Genomic DNA, 22458 nt, shown 5'->3' with positions numbered 1-22458 from the left:
TATTCACAAGATATCAGTCATTTTTGCTATTGAAGGCAGAAATACTTGTTCCTTCCTCAGAGATAGATAGGTTGGCAGAACACTCAGATGTGATGATCCACCTTTTGTGATGACAAGAGGAGACAAAGGGGGAGGACATGTGTCAGAGAAAGTTGGAGGACAAAGGTAATTATATTTACAAGCACTACACTGGCTTTGATCTATATATAATGCGCTCATAGTGAGAAAAAAAAGGATCAGGATTAAAAGAAATGAATAGTGCAGTTAAGAATTAGGAGGAAAAGGAGACTGAAGTAAAAGAGAGAGAGAGAGAGAGATAGGGAGGAGACTAACGATACAAAAATTAAAAAAAAAAAAAAAAAAAAAAGTAAAATCATAATGAGACATACGAAATACAAATTATATATGTAAAACTATAATGAAAAAGACGTGTGGAGAGAGAGCTGCATGAAACAAGTTCTCAGACTAAAGAACACAACAAATAGAAAGGGAAGGGGGAGGCATTTGATGGTGGTTAAATCCTAGAGGGTATCAAGATGTGAGGATGTGTTGGAGGGAAAGTTCCCATCCCTGGAGTGCAAGGAAACTAGTAATGCATGGGAAAATCCCTTGAGTTATGCTGCAGAGCATGTTTCGCAATTGAGTAGTGTGATACACAGGGTAGGCAGTTCTTCTATACTATTCAAGCACTCAGCCAGTTAATGTGGTCATTTATGAAGCACTGTGCAATGCACACAAGTTAACTGATAAACAATGTGTGGTTTCCCAATTTTCTTTCCTTTTGAGATTGTAGGATTTACCAGTAGTTGAGCTGGGGTAGGTTGTAGTGGGTGGGCGCATGAGGCAGGTTTTACAGTGGTAAGGATTGCAGAGTAGAAACCTTGGAGTATGGATTATGAAATGGAAATGGCATGCAGTTTGACTAGGACATTACAGAGGTTAGGAGGTTGATGGAAGGTGGCAATGAATGGTGTGGGGAGAATATCAGAGAGGGAGAATGTCATTTCAGGGCTTGACGTTTATAGTCTTCTCAAAAGTTTTTTTCTGTATTGTTTTAGGATAACCACAGAAAGTCTAAATCAGGATGAATTGACAGAGAATGAACCTTGACTTTCTAAATGTAGGACCATTGTGACTTATTTACTAATATGATTCCTGATGTGCGTAACAGATCAATAGATGAACTCAGTTGGTATACTAAGGATCCCTAATTTGTAAAATTTTCGTATACAGTGAGCCAGAGTATTACTTTTGTTACTTATGCTTATGGCTTTTTCTGCTGTTTGATAATTGGACCCATGCTTTGTGCATTTGATCCTCAGAGAAGAATTCCATATCTAAGAACTGAGTGTATGTAAGAACATTACGTTACCACAAGGTGCTGGCTGCTGTGTGCTGACGATATGATCCTAAGGGCATCACATGCTAATGACATTCTCTTCACCACTATTTTCATACATTCATTCCATGTCATCTGAAGTCAATATTCATTCTTAAAAGCTCTGTGTGTGCTGCAATCTGTATATTTGTAATTTACGGCAGTATAATGGTTTTCCCTCTTAAAGCTAAAAGTCATGATATTTGACTTCTCTATGTTCATTGCCTTGTGATATATGATAGCCTATATGATAGCCTTGGAAGAGACAGCCATTACAAAACTCTTCCATCTGCTGAGTAAGATGTATGAGACAGGTGAAATACCCTCAGACTTTAAGAAGAATATGTTGTTGTTGTTGTTGTGGTCTTCAGTCCTGAGACTGGTTTGATGCAGCTCTCCATGCTACTCTATCCTGTGCAAGCTTCTTCATCTCCCAGTACCTACTGCAACCTACATCCTTCTGAATCTGCTTAGTGTATTCATCTCTTGGTCTCCCTCTACGATTTTTACCCTCCACGCTGCCCTCCAATGCTAAATTTGTGATCCCTTGATGCCTCAAAACATGTCCTACCAACTGGTCCCTTCTTCTAGTCAAGTTGTGCCACAAACTTCTCTTCTCCCCAATCCTATTCAATACCTCCTCATTAGTTATGTGATCTACCCATCTAATTTTCAGCATTCTTCTGTAGCACCACATTTCGAAAGCTTCTATTCTCTTCTTGTCCACACTATTTATCGTCCATGTTTCACTTCCATACATGGCTACACTCCATACAAATACTTTCAGAAATGACTTCCTGACACTTAAATCTATACTCGATGTTAACAAATTTCTCTTCTTCAGAAACGATTTCCTTGCCATTGCCAGTCTACATTTTATATCCTCTCTACTTCAACCATCATCAGTTATTTTACTCCCTAAATAGCAAAACTCCTTTACTACTTTAAGTGTCTCATTTCCTAATCTACTCCCCTCAGCATCACCCGATTTAATTTGACTACATTCCATTATCCTCGTTTTGCTTTTGTTGATGTTCATCTTATATCCTCCTTTCAAGACAGTGTCCATTCCGTTCAACTGCTCTTCCAAGTCCTTTGCTGTCTCTGACAGAATTACAATGTCATCGGCGAACCAAGAAGAATATAATAATCCCAATTCCAAAGAAAGCAGTTGGTGGCAGGTGTGAAAGTTACCAAACTGTCAGTTTAATAAGCCATGGCTGCAAAATACTAACATGAATTCTTTACAGAAGAATGGAAAGACCAGTAGAAGCTGACCTTGGCAAATGTCAGTTTGAATTCCAAAAAAATGCAGGAACATGTAAGGCAATACTGACCCTACGACCTCTCATAGAAGATAGGTTAAGGAAAGGCAAACCAATGTTATAGCATTTGTAGACTTAGAGAAAGCTTTTAACAATGTTCACTGCAAAACTCTCTTTCAAATTCTAACGGTGGCAGGGGTAAAATACAGGCAATAAAGGCTATTTACAATTTGTACAGAAACCAGATACCAGTAATAAGAATGGAGGGACATGAAAGGGAAGCAGTGGTTGAAAAGGAATTGAGACAGGGTTGTAGCCTATCCCCAATGTTATTCAGTCTGTATATCAGGCAAGCAGTAAAGGAAACAAAAGAAACATTTGGAGTAGGAATTAAAGTCCAGAGAAAAGAAATAATTTGAAGTTTGCCAATGACATTGTAATTCTGTTGAGGCAACAAAGGACTTGGAAGAGAAGTTGAATGGAATGGACAGTATCTTAAAAGGAGGTTATAAGATGAACATCAACAAAAGCAAAATGAGGATAATGGAATGTAGTTGAATTAAATCAGGTGATGCTGAGGGAGTTTGATTAGGAAATGAGACACTTAAAGTAGTAAACAATTTTACCATTTGGGAAGTAAAATAACTGATTATGGTCCAAGTAGGGAGGATATAAAATGTAGACTGGCAATGGCAACAAAAGCTTTCCTGAAGAATAGAAAATTGTTGGTCATCGATTATAGATTTAAGTGTCAGGAAGTCCTTCCTGAAAGTGTTTGTATAGAGTGTAGCCATGTGTGGAAGTGAAATATGAACAATAAACAGTTTAGACAAGAAGAGAACAGAAGCTTTTGATATGTGTGGCTGCACAATGATCCTGAAGATGAAATGGGTGGGTCACATAACTAATAAGGAGGTAATGAACAGAACTGGGGAGAAGAGAAATTTTTGGTACAACCTCACTAGAAGAAGGGATCAGTTGGTAGGACACATTCTGAGGCATCAAAGGATCACCAATTTAGTACTGGAGGAATTTGTGAGGGTTAAAAATCATAGAGGGAGACCAAGAGGTGAACAGAGTAAGCAGATTCAGAGGGGTGTAGATTCCAGTAGTTAGAGATGAAGAGGCTTGCACAGGATAGAGTAGCATGGAGAGCTGCGTCAAATCAGTTTTTGGACTGAAGATCACAACAACAACATATTTTCATTATTACTTTATTACATACTAACCACTTGTACACATCCTTTACTGTTTCATTTGTCTTCTCATCTAGGATTTCTGGTGTTTTATCAATAAATGTAATGTTGCTGTCAACAGAAAAAACAATTTTCCCTCCATATATGATACTGTCTGGAAAGTCATTGAAGTATACTAGAAAGAAAATTAGTCCTATAAATTTTCCCCTGAGGAATACCTATGTAACCATGATAATCGTTTCACAAAAAATTTTGCATCAGTTTTAGGGTGAGCTATTTCTCCCCTTTGCACCTTATTTTCCATGTTTGACTGGACCCACTGATTAACTGTTCCTCTTATACCTAATGTTTGTAGCTTATTTACTACTATCTTGTGGCTGACGGTGCCTAAAGCCTCGGACAAGTCTAGAAATATGCCCATAACACTGTTATTCTTGTTGAGAGCTTCAGGTACCACTTTCACAAATGCAACTACACCCAATACTGTGCTTCAGTTACCTCAGAAGCCAAACTGTTCTTTATCCAAAAGGTTGTGGTTATTCAGTTAACTCATTAATCCAAAAATGCCTAAACTGAAACATTTATTGTGCTTGTTAATGTAGTTGGTATGCTGTCTATGCATGCCTTCAGAATAATGAATGGTACCACAATAGGCCTGCTGACCTCTTCTATTTTAGTTTTTGTATTGTCTTCCCACATTACTGTGCTGGATGCATAATTTGTTCTGGATACCTTTTTGAGGGAAATTTTGTGTAGCTTCTCTGCAACACCAGGAAAATAGTTGTTGACAAAATTTACTAGCTTTACATTTGCAAAATTTTCTGATTATATTTTTCTGCCTTTGATAAATTATTATATATTCTGAGCATTGCCAATATAACATTAACAGAATACTCATCTTAGTATTTGTAAATGGAATATTAATTTTGAATTTTCAAACTGAGATCAATTTTAAGTTTTAAAATTAGTTCTAGTTTAAAAATTGTGTTAATGCATCATTTTATGCAAGCTTGGAACCATGAGTAGTCCAGATCAGACCAACTGTGTTCTGAACAGCAGTTTGATCAAGTCAACAATTGTTGCCAGGGTCTGAACAAAGGCTCTTCATAGCTACCATGCTGTTGGTTAAAGATTTCACAGTGATATAATTTCCACAGAGTTATACCAATGTTTTTGCATTTTTGTATGATATTACATTTAGATCAGTATCAGTAGTGTTCACAAGAGATTGATAACATACTTTGCTGTATATGAAAATGTAAGACAGTATGAACAGATTATAGAACATCTTGGAGCAAGGGGATACCATATCACTTTCAGTTTCTGTATTCTGTTAAATCTCAGACCAAGCGAAATATCTTTAAACGTTTTTTTTTTAAATTAGAGAGGAAGGCAGTGCTGAAGTATTTCATCTTGTTCTGATAAATATAGGACTGAACTTACCTCTGCTTATAAGTAAACAAAATTAAGTGCTTTATCGGCCAGTACTTGCTATGACTTCAGACACTATAGAATGAAACAAATATGTAGTAAAATGCTTACTGGATCTCTGAAAGTTACTTTTCTGTGCCATTCATTTTTGTGATTTTTGAATTTGATACTAATATGTGTCACTGCTTTGATATGTATTCACAGTTATTCATGATCACATTATGTGTAGCACCATAATCTTATGCTTAAGCTATCTAGACAGAAACCAAAAAGTGGTTTAAAAATAAGAAATATAATACTGTATGTTTTCCCATTTCTTTAGATAAAATTGAAACAAACTGAAAGTTAAAGTCTTTGGAATTTTCCAACACTTGTAAACCTGTTAGAACTTAATACGCAGCTGTGTTGCTAGAAGTGTTTTGAGGCCAATTTCTTACTTTTCTTTAGTTCTGAATATTCCATCGAAAGTTATGGAGGAATGCTGAATCTAGGAGTAAAGGTGACAACTGACCAAAAGTGGAGATGTTGAGTTATCAACAGGCCGACAGACAATACTGAAAACTTTGATAGCTTTCAAATTTCTTGTTTTTTGAACCAGAGTACACATATGTAGCTCAAAAATGATTTATCTGAACGCTAGAGAAGCTTCAGTCTTCTTTGTGTGCCTACCAATGACTCAGTGCCTCTATTATTTGCTGAGTTGTTCTTTAAGTCTAATATATTATCTCAAATATTGGTTTAATTTATCTGATTCTGCATTTAGTTACTACAATTTCCAATGCTGTTTGTTTTTACCAACCTAGCATGTGCCTGTTTCAGGACACACTAGAGTTGTGCAGCTCCTTTTGAACAGAGGAGCTCTGCTTCAGAGGGACCACAATGGCCGCAGTCCACTTCACCTTGCATCAATGAGTGGATACACACAGACTATGGAGTTACTCCATTCTGTACACTCTCACCTCTTAGATCAGCCAGATAAAGATGGGGTATGTCCACATTTATAAATTGAGTGTATATTCAGTTAATTCCTGGCTTACAAATAATAGTAAATTGTTTTATTGTCTCTAGAACACTGCTCTTCATCTAGCCACAATGGAAAATAAACCCAATGCCATTGCACTTCTGTTGTCAATGGGATGCAAGCTATTGTATAACTCAATGGACATGAGTGCCATAGATTATGCCATATACTACAAATTCCCTGAGGCAGCATTGGCTATGGTAACACACGAAGAACGGTAATTATCATTATAGCCTGAAAATAACTTTAGTGCCATACAGTTATTTGGAAATGAATTAAAAATTAAAGGCCAGATATTTTTCATAATGTATTTTAATTACTGAAAACTTTCATTTCATTTTATTATTAAGTTGATCACATTTTGTTACAGTGCTAGCGAAGTAATGTCTCTCAAATCTGACAAACATCCATGTGTCATACTTGCTCTAATTGCTTCAATGCCAAAAGTCTTTGAGGCAGTACAAGATAAGTGCATTACAAAAGCTAATTGCAAGAAAGACTCAAAATCATTTTATGTAAGTATTAAAACATTCATAATTATCATAAATTGTAGAAAATATAAAATTCCAAAGAAACTTTGTACAATAATTTAGCATATGAGTTTGGTAATATAGTGTAGATTTTACTAACAAGGTTAAAAATTTATTAAAGCCCTATGCAGTTCCATCTCCATTTTGATGGTTATCCGTTAATGTTCTGCAGCCATGGTGAAATTATTCTTTCACATTTAACTCTGATGTCAGACCAAAGTCTACAAAGCCAATGCTGTCCTTCAAAAATTCCAGTGTGTAATTAGTACTGTTTTTATCTCTTACATATTTTATCTTCAGCAAAGGCTTTCTGCAAACTACTCATATGCTAATGGCAGATTTCTCCATTCAGTCTGAGGAATACTGAATTCTTGTTATCAGGCTTTTGAGTGAATTATTCCAGCATCTGATTCATATTTTACTTGATCTCAGCATTGTTCAGAGCTTGTAACAGGCTATTCCAGTAAATCCATAAGATTTTCTTTGAACTATGAAGCATTCTCCTTGTTTTCTGGAGAGAAGCATTATCATGGTAGTACAGGATATGTCTGTTTCCAGTCTGTTCTCACAATGAGGAAGGCGTTACTGTGAGCATTATATTTTGATAAACACAGGGTTGCCACAAGTTCTAGAAATCAGGGAATATCAGGAGATTTCATACAAGTTAGAGAAATCAGGGAAATTCGAAAATAAGAGCATTGGAAAATCTTGTTTTTGGCTCAGTGGATGAAACTGTTGTTTATGAAGATACACTGCTTCATTGCTGGCTGGGCACGGTTGTGTAGCTGCTGGATGTCATGCATCCACTCCCTAGTTCATCCTTACTACTGTTTCTCCACTTCCATCATCTTGCAGTCAGTGCCACGATGCCAAGCAGCTGCTGATGACAGCAACGGGGAAGCATGGCAAGTGGTCTGTTTGGATTTCAGAGTATTTGCACAAGTTAACTGTTGCACAGATTGATCATCGTGGTCTCAGTTCATTAAAACACGATATGAAACTCATGAAGATGTTGAAGTACCCAAAAGATCCTCTACTGCCAGCTAAAATATCTTTTTTGACTGTTGTTTTGGTTTAGGTGATGCTCTTTTTGAGGGAATTCCAATGTTAGGTCCTCATGGCACCTTTCCTGTGCATTGCTTTGTTATCTGTTCTTACTGATGTGATATTCATAATAGTTAAGCCTGCTGCAGAATCAGTATCTGATATAAAACTTCATAATGAGGCTAGTCTTATTCCTGCCTAAGAAACTAATTTAGGTTATGCTGTACAATCTGAGCTGATGAAAGTAAAATTGCCTGCCAAAGATATTTTAACATTCAGGATTGAGTGTAGGGACTTTCTGACCAAACTGTGCTCAAAGCTCCTTCTAAAGTTACCTCTGAAGTATAGTGTTTGTAGATATATATAATCTTGTGAGATCCAGTTGTGATAAATAGCAACCTAAGAAAAAGTAAGCATAGAATCTCAAATACCTTGCACAAATTCTCTTCGCAGAATTTGATTGAGAGCTAAGGACTGTGGTACAGTTGAAAAAGAATTCAAGCAACTTCTTGGTCAGCAAGAATTTTTGGAGCTCTGTACAAGCTGCAACATAAATGAGATAGGAATTTATCACTTTTGGAGAGCATGATGATACCACAATGTCGTACTTGTATAGCTTTCTACAAAAAGTTCTCATAATTAGCCATGGTCAAGCCTTCGTAGATGAAGGTTTTTCCATTAACAGAAAATGTGTGATAGTCAGCCAAGAAACCAAGTCATTGGTAGCCATACATTAAGCATATAATGGCCTGAAAATGGCTGGTGATGTATTTAAGAGTGACGTTAACAAGAGAATGATTCTGGATTATCGCAATGCTCAAGATTGGTATGGTGAGGCTTTAAAGGAGAAGCAGTGACTAGAAGATGAAGATTTTGAGGGAGATAGAATATTGCAATGCTCAAGATTGGTATGGTGAGGCTTTGAAGCAGAAGTAATGTCTAGAACATGAATAATTTGAGAGAGGTAGATGGAAGAGGTTCATTGTCCAGCATGTTGATGAACTTAAGATCAAAAACTCATGGATACTGGCCAAGAGGGCCACTGAACTGAGTGGAATTGATGAAGAGAGCACTTCTCTCAGAAAGAAGTTTTGACTGGTTTTGATTGATTGATTTTAATTGTTTACTTGACTTTTTATTGTTTTACAAAATGCTGAGTATTATTTGGCACAGGAAATGTCACTATACATACTCTAGTATTGTCATTCTTATTTTTGAAACTTTAATGTTATGTTATACAACATATTCCTTTTATATTTCTTGCCAATCTGACACATTAGCTCACATGGAAAGTTCACAAATCCTATATGGGAGAAGGAGCAAATACTTGCTGTTAATTCAAAATTCGATTTAACTCATTAGTTGACACAGAAGTCTTTTAACTAAAAACAGCTTTTATTTATACAGTTTACCTGTTTATTTACCCTCAAGATCATAAATCCTTTAAAGGAGACATAACTTACTATTCACTGAAAACAATCAATTATTGATAAAATTATTTAATTGTTTATATAAAAAATCTACTCACCAAGCGTTGGCAGACCACATACATAAAAGACTGCTGTGTTCTTTTCTCCTCACCTCGTACAGTAGGTCTCCCCTGACCCATGGTTCTGGGTGACTTTCTCAAAATCTACCCCTTTTCCCAGACCTCTCCAGTCCTTTTCCTTCACCCTTCTTCCTTCCCCTCAACCCTTCTGCCTGAAGGAGCCACTGGCTCCAAAAGCTTGCCAGTCACAACAGTCTTTTATGTGTGGGTTCTGCCACTGCTTACTGAGTAGATTTTTTATCTATCCAATTAAATAATTTTGCTGTTCATTGAAAATTAGAGTTAAAAACATGTTCACAAACACAGAAGTCTTTATATTTTTTTATCAACTTACATGTTTACTTACTCTTCATATCTCAAAATTTGTCAGGGAAAATGGTAAAACTGTGCTTGGAAATCAGGGAATTTCACTTTGGGTAACTTGTGGCAACCCAGAAACACCTTTGTTCATTTATCCATTGGCCAAAACTATGGGTCCTAGCTGAAACCAGAGGAAAACAGCTTCATGTCATCACACCATCTCTATCAAATTTCACTGTTGTCAAAACAGACTCAGTTAAAAACTGTTTTCCAAGCATCTGTCAGGTCCACAAACACTTATCTGAGTGCTACTTCATGTAACTCGATAAAAATTCCGAAAAACTCTTCTTCCATTTGTCCACAGACAAGTAAAGTGTTGTTTACAACACCCCAATCAATACTAAACAGGTATTCCAGCAATCAGTTGGTTCTGGGCAGCAACAAGACAATGAAACTTGAGTCTTATTGCCTCTCAGCGTGTCGTTCCAGAGGACAAATGACCTTGGTAACTGAGTTATAACATATGTCCTCTTCAACAGCTGACAAGAATGTCTGATGATCAGCTTCTACAGAACAGAAAGTTTAAATCACTCTGAGTTAATTTGGTAGAGAGCACTTAATGGTTCCCTCAACCTTCATTTCCACAATAACATTGTTAACAGTGGACCTAGCACATACAACTTACGTGAACTCTTTCTTCCTGTGCTTTATTCTAACAAAATCATCTGTGATGTTAATGTAAGATTGCTGCACCTATGCATCATCTAATGTGACACAGAGTGCATTATCTTAAGAGTTTAAAGGCTTTTGGCCACATTCTTCATACTAATTTTGTCACTCATGACTGGATTCTACATACAAATGGAGTGCACTCAGTTTCATCGTGAAGTTTTCTTATCTTCCAGATCTTTGACTTTCAAAAGACAAACGTTGACCTCCATATGGGATAGTGCACATCCTATAGTGACTGACATTTTCATTCTAAAACTGATGATGTGACTAAATATGGTTTCATATATGGAGAAGAGAATTAGACGAGCTCACTTCTAATAATTCTTAAGTCTGTATCTAATGTGGTAGTAATGCATAGAAATTATTGAAGTGTAATATTGATTTAACAGAATAAAATATGAATGCATTCATTAGTTAGATAAAATAATATGAACGCCAACCTAATATGGTCCAGGTCTACTTTTGGTATCCAAAAGAGTCTGATTCATTGTGGGGATACATGAGTATAAATCCTTTATGCTGATAATACAATACTTTGAACGACTTTGGAGGAAGGTAGTAGACCAGTAAATGTTTTTCCAGTACTTGCCAGTTGGTAGTCTAGGTTTTGTGTTCACTGCACAACTCGAAGTTACTGTAATTCTTTTCTGCTGCCTGTTTCATACAGTTTGACATTTACAGAGAAGTGAGTGTGGACCTTATCACCTTGAGTGTTGCAGTGGTTTTCAAGATCTTATCAGTTAGCTATTCTTTCAATATGATAACAAAATCTGCTGTAAACTGCAGTATGACCATTCAAACCATTATAGAAGATCCACCATGCTCACAGTTGATAAATGACATTCTGAACTGTATGTTTACACTATTCTTCATATGTAAAAACAGTGTTCTGCAAAACTTACAGACAGAATAGGTAAAGTAACATGACATTTTAACAACTCAACAGAAAGAATGAAAGTATGGAAGCATGTTGCCAGAGGTCTCCCAGCTGTGCACAGAAAGATAGATGTCACATGGCCTGAGGTCAGTGTGACTATGGTGTTCAGCAGCTGCAGAATATTTCAGAAAGGATAAAAGTCAGTTGTCAGCTGTACAAGAAAACCTTTACTTGGTTCACTTTATCAGTTTCAACTGTTTAAACTGTTATCTTCAGAAGTAAATAGGTTCAAATCATTGGTAAGCCAATGTCAAAGTAAGAATTGGATGATATTCTCTCTCTCTTTCTGTGTGTGTGTGTGTGTGTGTGTGTGTGTGTGTCGTGTGTGTGTCGTGTGTGGGTGTGGGTGTGAACAACAAATGTACAAAGATTGAACAGTAGAACTAACACAGTTTTTTTTTAAACAGATGTAAAACAGTTAAGCTTAAGAGCTACAACATACATTTGCTACAGAATCAATAAAACAGAGTGACATTGCTAAAAATATTTAATATATTATGCAGTCAAAGCAGCCTTGTTCACAGATTTTAAAGTAATTTTGTTTTATATTTTCTATACAAAATGTTCTGATGCTGTTTATGTAACATAGACTTTTTACTTCCTGATGATATCTTCTTGGTATAACCGTGAACTACTACTTATTTTTAATGTGTAATTGTTGCTAGCTGACTTTCTAACACCTACCGAGGTTTATTAGCTCCCCCTATATCAAGTATTACTTAGCATCTAGATATGCTACATGCATGTTTCCACTCAGCAATTCAACTTGTAAACCACGCTGTGGTCTGTCAAAAGCCTTTGACTTGGCGGTGTCCACTTCCTTCCATCAAAGCCAGACCGCAGCTCACTTACTTGTGTTTCCTGCTAACATGCATCCAGCAGCTGACCTTGTCTCTAGTATACTGAACAGTTCCATGTATCACGAATATTCCAGTGGCTCATGGTACCACCATAAAATGATAGTAAAATCTGAACAGTTTACCTTCCTTTATTTATCCTTCTACATGGTAATGATGTTATTTTTATATGTCTGTTTGCTTATCACTTGGTTCACAGTTTATTGCCTTTTTTTAATCGTTTTATATTGATTTATAAGGTTTAATACATACTTGCACATCAACTGTCTTGTTATTTACTACAGTTTGTATACACACTAGTGTTCCCACTTTGTGTGTGCGTGTTTATATAAAAACAAAGATGATGTGACTTACCGAACGAAAGCGCTGGCAGGTCGATAGACACACAAACAAACACAAACACACACACAATATTCAAGCTTTCGCAACAAACTGTTGCCTCATCAGGAAAGAGGGAAGGAGAGGGAAAGACGAAAGGATGTGGGTTTTAAGGGAGAGTGTAAGGAGTCATTCCAATCCCGGGAGCCGAAAGACTTACCTTAGGGGGAAAAAAGGACGGGTATACACTCGCACACACACACACATATCCATCCGCACATACACAGACACAAGCAGACATATTTAAAGACAAATTTTTCGGCGCCCGGGATTGGAATGACATCCTTACACTCTCCCTTAAAACCCACATCCTTTCGTCTTTCCCTCTCCTTCTCTCTTTCCTGATGAGGCAACAGTTTGTTGCTAAAGCTTGAATATTGTGTGTGTGTTTGTGTTTGTTTGTGTGTCTATCGACCTGCCAGCGCTTTCGTTCGGTAAGTCACATCATCTTTGTTTTTAGATATATTTTTCCCACGTGGAATGTTTCCCTCTATTATATATATATATATATATATATATATATATATATATATATATATATATATATATATATATATATATATATATATATATATATATATATATATATAAAGAAAGAAAGTGATGAGACTTACCAAACAAAAGCGCTGGCAGGTCGATAGACACACAAACAAACACAAACATACACACAAAATTCTAGCTTTCGCAACAAACGGTTGCTTCATCAGGAAAGAGGGAAGGAGAGGGAAAGATGAAAGGAAGTGGGTTTTAAGGGAGAGGGTAAGGAGTCATTCCAATCCCGGGAGCGGAAAGACTTACCTTAGGGGGAAAAAAGGACGGGTATACACTCGCACACACACACATATCCATCTATGTGTGCTTGTTTATAAGAGGATCCTACTTTCCTACAAGTGATTTACAACATACACTCCTGGAAATTGAAATAAGAACACCGTGAATTCATTGTCCCAGGAAGGGGAAACTTTATTGACACATTCCTGGGGTCAGATACATCACATGATCACACTGACAGAACCACAGGCACATAGACACAGGCAACAGAGCATGCACAATGTCGGCACTAGTACAGTGTATATCCACCTTTCGCAGCAATGCAGGCTGCTATTCTCCCATGGAGACGATCGTAGAGATGCTGGATGTAGTCCTGTGGAACGGCTTGCCATGCCATTTCCACCGGGAGCCTCAGTTGGACCAGCGTTCGTGCTGGACGTGCAGACCGCGTGAGACGACGCTTCATCCAGTCCCAAACATGCTCAATGGGGGACAGATCCGGAGATCTTGCTGGCCAGGGTAGTTGACTTACACCTTCTAGAGCACGTTGTGTGGCACGGGATACATGCGGACGTGCATTGTCCTGTTGGAACAGCAAGTTCCCTTGCCGGTCTAGGAATGGTAGAACGATGGGTTCGATGACGGTTTGGATGTACCGTGCACTATTCAGTGTCCCCTCGACGATCACCAGTGGTGTACGGCCAGTGTAGGAGATCGCTCCCCACACCAAGATGCCGGGTGTTGGCCCTGTGTGCCTCGGTCGTATGCAGTCCTGATTGTGACGCTCACCTGCACGGCACCAAACACGCATACGACCATCATTGGCACCAAGGCAGAAGCGACTCTCATCGCTGAAGACGACACGTCTCCATTCGTCCCTCCATTCACGCCTGTCGCGACACCACTGGAGGCGGGCTGCACGATGTTGGGGCGTGAGCGGAAGACGACCTAACGGTGTGCGGGACCGTAGCCCAGCTTCATGGAGACGGTTGCGAATGGTCCTCACCGATACCCCAGGAGCAACAGTGTCCCTAATTTGCTGGGAAGTGGCGGTGCGGTCCCCTACGGCACTGCGTAGGATCCTACGGTCTTGGCGTGCATCCGTGCGTCGCTGCGGTCCGGTCCCAGGTCGACGGGCACATGCACCTTCCGCCGACCACTGGCGACAACATCGATGTACTGTGGAGACCTCACGCCCCATGTGTTGAGCAATTCGGCGGTATGTCCACCCGGCCTCCCGCATGCCCACTATACGCCCTCGCTCAAAGTCCGTCAACTGCACATACGGTTCACGTCCACACTGTCGCGGCATGCTACCAGTGTTAAAGACTGCGATGGAGCTCCGTATGCCACGGCAAACTGGCTGACACTGACGGCGGCGGTGCACAAATGCTGCGCAGCTAGCGCCATTCGACGGCCAACACCGCGGTTCCTGGTTTGTCCGCTGTGCCGTGCGTGTGATCATTGCTTGTACAGCCCTCTCGCAGTGTCCGGAGCAAGTATGGTGGGTCTGACACACCGGTGTCAATGTGTTCTTTTTTCCATTTCCAGGAGTATATATATATATATATATATATATATATATATATATATATATATATATATATTAAAAAACAAAGATGAAATTAGCGGAGGTTGAGGCCTGGCGGATAACGAGAAGAGAGGATATACTGAAGGGCAAGTTCCCATCTCTGGAGTTCTGACAGGTTGGTGTTAGTGGGAAGTATCCAGATAACCCGGACGGTGTAACACTGTGCCAAGATGTGCTGGCCGTGCACCAAGGCATGTTTAGCCACAGGGTGATCCTCATTACCAACAAACACTGTCTGCCTGTGTCCATTCGTGCGAATGGACAGTTTGTTGCTGGTCATTCCCACATAGAAAGCTTCACAGTGTAGGCAGGTCAGTTGGTAAATCACGTGGGTGCTTTCACACGTGGCTCTGCCTTTGATCGTGTACACCTTCCGGGTTACAGGACTGGAGTAGGTGGTGGTGGGAGGGTGCATGGGACAGGTTTTACATGGGGGGCAGTTACAAGGGTAGGAGCCAGAGGGTAGGGAAGGTGGTTTGGGGATTTCATAGGGATGAACTAAGAGGTTACGAAGGTTAGGTGGACGGCGGAAAGACACTCTTGGTGGAGTGGGGAGGATTTCATGAAGGATGGATCTCATTTCAGGGCAGGATTTGAGGAAGTCGTATCCCTGCTGTAGAGCCACATTCAGAGTCTGATCCAGTCCCGGAAAGTATCCTGTCACAAGTGGGGCACTTTTGTGGTTCTTCTGTGGGAGGTTCTGGGTTTGAGAGGATGAGGAAGTGGCTCTGGTTATTTGCTTCTGTACCAGGTCGGGAGGATAGTTGCGGGATGCGAATGCTTTTGTTAGGTTGTTGGTGTAATGGTTCAGGGATTCCGGACTGGAGCAGATTCGTTTGCCACAAAGACCTAGGCTGTAGGGAAGGGACCGTTTGATGTGGAATGGGTGGCAGCTGTCATAATGGAGGTACTGTTGCTTGTTGGTGGGTTTGATGTGGACGGACGTGTGAAGCTGGTCATTGGACAGGTGGAGGTCAACGTCAAGGAAAGTGGCATGGGATTTGGAGTAGGACCAGGTGAATCTGATGGAGCCAAAGGAGTTGAGGTTGGAGAGGAAATTCTGGAGTTCTTCTTCATTGTGAGTCCAGATCATGAAGATGTAATCAATAAATCTGTACCAAAATTTGGGTTGGCAGGCCTAGGTAACCAAGAACGCTTCCTCTAAGCGACCCATGAATAGGTTGGCGTCGAAGGGGCCATCCTGGTACCCATGGCTGTTCCCTTTAATTGTTGGTATGTCTGGTCTTCAAAAGTGAAGAAGTTGTGGGTCAGGATGAAGCTGGCTAAGGTAATGAGGAAAGAGGTTTTAGGTAGGGTGGCAGGTGATCGGCGTGAAAGGAAGTGCTCCATCGCAGCGAGGCCCTGGACATGCGGGATATTTGTGTATGAAAAAATGATCGTATGGCATTGTTGGCCGGGAGGCCCTTGCGGGGAAGTTCGGCCGCCGTATCGCAAGTCCTTTTTAGTTGACGCCACTTCGGCGACTTGCACGTCAATGATGATGAAATGATGATGATGAACACACAACACCCAGTCATCACGAGGTAGAGAAAACCTCTGACCCCGCCGGGAATCGAACCCGGGACCCCGTGCGCAGGAAGCGAGAACGCTACCGCAAGACCACGAGCTGCGGACTGTGTATAAGGAACTGGCATCAATGGTTACAAGGATGGTTTCCGGGGATAACGGATTGGGTAAGGATTCCAGGTGTTCGAGAAAGTGGTTGGTGTCTTTGATGAAGGATGGGAGACTGCATGTAATGGGTTGAAGGTGTTGATCTACGTAGGCAGAGATACGTTCTGTGGGGGCTTGGTAACCAGCTACAATGGGGCGGCCGGGATGATTGGGTTTGTGAATTTTAGGAAGAAGGTAGAAGTTAGGGGTGCGGGGTGTCAGTGGGGTCAGGAGGTTGATGGAGTCAGGTGAAAGGTTTTGTAGGGGGCCTAAGGTTCTGAGGATTCCTTGGAGCTCCGCCTGGACATCAGGAATGGGATTACCTTGGGAAACTTTGTATGTGGTGTTGTCTGAAAGCTGACGCAGTCCCTCAGCCACATACTCCCGACGATCAAGTACCACGGTCGTGGAACCCTTGTCGCCGGAAGAATGACGATGGACCGGTCAGCCTTCAGATCACGGATAGCCTGGGCTTCAGCAGTGGTGATGTTGACAGTAGGATTAAGGTTTTTTAAGAAGGATTGAGAGGCAAGGCTGGAAGTCAGAAATTCCTGGAAGGTTTGGAGAGGGTGATTTTGAGGAAGAGGAGGTGGGTCCCGCTGTGATGGAGGACGGAACTGTTCCAGGCAGGGTTCAATTTGGATAGTGTCTTGGGGAGTTGGTTATCTGGATACTTCCCACTAACACCAACCTGTCAGAACTCCGGAGATGGGAACTTGCCCTTCAGTATATCCTCTCTTCTCATTATCCTCCAGGCCTCAACCTCCGCTAATTTCAAGTTGCCGCCGCTCATACCTCACCTGACTTTCAACAACATCTTTGCCTCTTTACTTCCGCCTCGACTGACATCTCTGCCCAAACTCTTTGCCTCTGTATATGTCTGCTTGTGTCTGTATATGTGTGGATGGATATGTGTGTGTGTGCGAGTGTATACCCGTCCTTTTTTCCCCCTAAGGTAAGTCTTCCCGCTCCCGGGATTGGAATGACTCCTTACCCTCTCCCTTAAAACCCACATCCTTTCATCTTTCCCTCTCCTTCCCTCTTTCCTGACGAAGCAACCGTTGGTTGCGAAAGCTAGAATTTAGTGTGTATGTTTGTGTTTGTTTGTGTCTGTGACCTGCCAGCACTTTCATTTGGTAAGTCACATCATCTTTGTTTTCCTTCATGTCATCAGTTTAGTACTTGACTTTTGTTACACATACTATGTACGATGTGAAATTTGACAGTTAATTATTTTCCACTCATCGCACATACCATATATTTTTAATGATGTCACTCCGTTTTATTGACTCTGTAGCAAAGATATATTGTGGATCATAAGCTTAACTATTTTACAATTGTTTTAACAAACCTATTTTACTTTTGCTGTTTTGTCTTTGTACATTTGTTTTTAAAATGCCAGCCCTTTGTAGGACACTACCATCCAATTCTTATTTTGACATTGGTTTACCAATGATATAAGCCTATTTCTTTTCTGAAGATGACAGTTTAAACTGTCAAAACTGGTAACGTTAACGAAATAAAGTATTTCCTGTGTAGCTGATGACCGAGTTTTTATCGTTTATTTGACCTGCTAGGGGTTGTCAGGTAACTGGCCTGCAATAGTGGCTCCATTCCTGTTGTAGGTGCCATCGCCAGATGCTTACGACATTCATATATTGATCGTCCATTTACGTGTCTGGCAAGGTTACTAAATTGGTGTGTAGAGCTGGTATCTATGTGACCAGTGCAGGGCAGTCCAGGGCAGAAGTAGCTGGGAGTTGGGCAGTGATATGACAGAAGGCTCCTGGAAGACATCTGAGGCCATCAGTGGAATGGTTCTGGACCTGGAGCTTCTTAGATAGATCTGGACACTTTTGGGTGTGGATGTATCCCTGCATGATGCAGCGTGTGTGGTGATTCAGTTGCCGGCAGAGCCACATTGATGCCCATTGGCACATCCTGCAACACAGGATGGAAGGAAAGACCAGGTAGCCATTGTTCAGGACCCAGGAGTTGAAAAGTCTACAATGTGACTGCAATAGCAGAAAAAGTGAACCCTACAGGGCCCACATATGCTTCAAAGATGGACAGAGGAGATCCAGAGAAAGCCTGGTTCATAAGTATCCTGTGAGGACATCATGAAGAAACTCTGCCTTGCTTCAAGCATCGAAGGGTGTAGACCTCTAAGAAGCTAGGAAAGTGTTTAGTGCTGAAGACAGTTCACAGTTGCGCCTTATAGGTGCGAATAAACCATTCTGCCAGCTCATTTGAGGCTTTATGGAAAGGAGGTGTAAAACTGTCAGAATTCAGCCACTGTGACTTGGGGACTGTTGTTAGTCACTAGCAAGCAGGGTGCACCCTTTATTGCAAAGATCCACTGCAAGACTCCCACTATGGCTGTTGTTGTCAGATGGAGGCAGCCGACATAAATGAAGTGGGAGGAGTTGACAATAATTAACCATGTGGACCCTGTAAGTGGCCTGCAAAGTTGGCATGAAATCAGTCCCACAGCCATTGTGATATTGACCATGGGGAGAATGAGTGAGGTGGATCTGGTTGCAAAATCATCTTCCATACAAGGCCATGCTAGTTGCTTACCACTAGAAATACCCCATTGGGATCGATGCATGAGCTGAAGCACCTACAAAATTGCAGAGACGATGGTACACTGCACAACACTGTTTGTCATATTCTGTAAGCAGCGCCATACCTTGCCAGACATGAAGCTGGTGCCACAGATTAAAAAAAAAAAAAAAAAAAAAAAAGTGGGATAAATATATCTAAAAACAAAGATGAGGTGACTTACCGAACGAAAGTGCTGGCAGGTCGATAGACACACAAACAAACGCAAACATAGACACGAAATTCAAGCTTTCACAACAAACTGTTGCTTCATCAGGAAAGAGGGAAGGAGAGGGAAAGACGAAAGGATGTGGGTTTTTAAGGGAGAGGGTAAGGAGTCATTCCAATCCCGGGAGCGGAAAGACTTACCTTGGGGGAAAAAAGGACAGGTATACACTTGCAAACACACACATATCCATCCACGCATACAGACACAAGCAGACATTTGTAAAGGCAAAGAGTTTGAGCTAACTGGAATAGGGACTGATGGAAAGAAGGATTACAGCCAGAGATGGGGACTTTAAGTGTGAGGCCTTTGGGGGTAATGCCAAATGTCAGACAAGCCTGAGAAAATAAAATATGGGAGTGTAATCTGGCTAGGGCGAAGGCATGTTTGCGGAGGGAATGTAAATAAAACTTAATGGGGTCGTTGTGGGGATGTTGTGAGGGTGACATGGTATTAGAAGGTGGAAAGTGTAACATGAGGCTGAAATGAAAATGAAAATAAAAATACACTCCTGGAAATGGAAAAAAGAACACATTGACACTGGTGTGTCAGACCCACCATACTTGCTCCGGACACTGCGAGAGGGCTGTACAAGCAATGATCACACGCACGGCACAGCGGACACACCAGGAACCGCGGTGTTGGCCGTCGAATGGCGCTAGCTGCGCAGCATTTGTGCACCGCCGCCGTCAGTGTCAGCCAGTTTGCCGTGGCATACGGAGCTCCATCGCAGTCTTTAACACTGGTAGCATGCCGCGACAGCATGGACGTGAACCGTATGTGCAGTTGACGGACTTTGAGCGAGGGCGTATAGTGGGCATGCGGGAGGCCAGGTGGACGTACCGCCGAATTGCTCAACACGTGGGGCGTGAGGTCTCCACAGTACATCGATGTTGTCGCCAGTGGTCGGCGGAAGGTGCACGTGCCCGTCGACACTGGGACCGGACCGCAGCGACGCACGGATGCACGCCAAGACCGTAGGATCCTACGCAGTGCCGTAGGGGACCGCACCGCCACTTCCCAGCAAATTAGGGACACTGTTGCTCCTGGGGTATCGGCGAGGACCATTCGCAACCGTCTCCATGAAGCTGGGCTACGGTCCCGCACACCGTTAGGCCGTCTTCCGCTCACACCCCAACATCGTGCAGCCCGCCTCCAGTGGTGTCGCGACAGGCGTGAATGGAGGGACGAATGGAGACGTGTCGTCTTCAGCGATGAGAGTCGCTTCTGCCTTGGTGCCAATGATGGCCGTATGCATGTTTGGCGCCGTGCAGGTGAGCGCCACAATCAGGACTGCATACGACCGAGGCACACAGGGCCAACACCCGGCATCATGGTGTGGGGAGCGATCTCCTACACTGGCCGTACACCACTGGTGATCGTCGAGGGGACACTGAATAGTGCACGGTACATCCAAACCGTCATCGAACCCATCGTTCTACCATTCCTAGACCGGCAAGGGAACTTGCTGTTCCAACAGGACAATGCACGTCCGCATGTATCCCGTGCCACCCAACGTGCTCTAGAAGGTGTAAGTCAACTACCCTGGCCAGCAAGATCTCCAGATCTGTCCCCCATTGAGCATGTTTGGGACTGGATGAAGCGTCGTCTCACGCGGTCTGCACGTCCAGCACGAACGCTGGTCCAACTGAGGCTCCCGGTGGAAATGGCATGGCAAGCCGTTCCACAGGACTACATCCAGCATCTCTACGATCGTCTCCATGGGAGAATAGCAGCCTGCATTGCTGCGAAAGGTGGATATACACTGTACTAGTGCCGACATTGTGCATGCTCTGTTGCCTGTGTCTATGTGCCTGTGGTTCTGTCAGTGTGATCATGTGATGTATCTGACCCCAGGAATGTGTCAATAAAGTTTCCCCTTCCTGGGACAATGAATTCACGGTGTTCTTATTTCAATTTCCAGGAGTGTATATGGCGAGAGATAAGGAGAACTAGAAAGCAACTGGAGATCTGGTGTGAAAAAAGGCGAAAAAGTGTTGGTTATAGCTGGGCTATGTTGATCCTGTGGTGAACTTGGGTTGGTAGACAACGATGTGCACAAAGGTTATGTGGTTGTGTTGCCGCCAAAACACGTTAAAGGATGGAGCAATTCGGGAAAATTTCGAAAAAACTGCGTGTAAATGTATTAAAAGGAGTGGTTTAGTGGCGTCAGATTGTGAAAATGAGGCTAACAATTGTCTGACGAAGAAATAATGACGTTAAAACCTGTGGGAAGGGCTAAAAAAGATCAGTGATGTGGGAAAAACAGAAATGGAAAAAAAGCGAAAAAAAAGCGAAAGTTATTAGAACTAGCCGAAATAGCTGTTTAATAGCTGAAAGGAACTGTTTGTGAACTGGAAACGGTGGATTTTGTAGCAGCGGTATTGTTGAAAATGGAAAAAAATTTTTTGTTTATGGTTTGGAAGTGGGTTACGTATTATTGAGTATATATTTATTTATTTATTTATTTATTCTTTGCCCATGGACTCCAGCTGAAAATCCAGCTGGGAGTATTGGGTGTGTCGTACAATAGGCTATTAACATCAAACTTGATTTCATTATATATAAATGAAACAAATGATTAAACAGAAACAGTCCATAATCATATAAAGGTATTACATGTTTCACATTGTATGTAGACACAAATCCAAACAACATACATGATAATTTTTATAGGTACATTTCAGTAATGATATAACATATTAAACACCATCTTAGTATTCACTCAAACTGTATATACATTTCTCTGTGAGATATAGTTTCAAATGATTTTTAAAACATTTTAGGTCTGTTTCTTTTTTAATGATTTTGGGGAGTTTATTAAAAACTTTTGCCCGCTTCTTCTGGGGCATAAAATATATATAGGTGGGATAAAATTGTATGGTAGATTCGGTAAAGAGGAAAAGGTGAATACAAAGTGAAACTACTTGCAAAACCAGAAAGACAAAATAAGATGACAGGAAAGATTTCGAAA

General features: G+C 41.2%; 1 protein-coding gene across 1 annotated transcript in view; it reads left to right on the top strand.

Annotated features, from left to right (window-relative positions):
- Positions 1-22458, top strand: part of LOC126258163 (transient receptor potential cation channel subfamily A member 1) — a 441338-nt gene that overhangs the window by 306313 nt on the left and 112567 nt on the right. The window contains exons 10-12 of the mRNA XM_049955623.1: positions 6090-6256; positions 6339-6508; positions 6662-6806. Coding sequence (XP_049811580.1) covers positions 6090-6256; positions 6339-6508; positions 6662-6806 — 482 coding nt within the window. The remainder of the gene's footprint in view (positions 1-6089; positions 6257-6338; positions 6509-6661; positions 6807-22458) is intronic.

Source organism: Schistocerca nitens, chromosome 1 (assembly GCF_023898315.1).
Source record: "Schistocerca nitens isolate TAMUIC-IGC-003100 chromosome 1, iqSchNite1.1, whole genome shotgun sequence".
NCBI lineage: Eukaryota > Metazoa > Arthropoda > Insecta > Orthoptera > Acrididae > Schistocerca > Schistocerca nitens.
The sequence above is the reverse complement of the archived record's forward strand: the minus strand, read 5'-3'. Positions and strand labels throughout refer to the sequence as shown.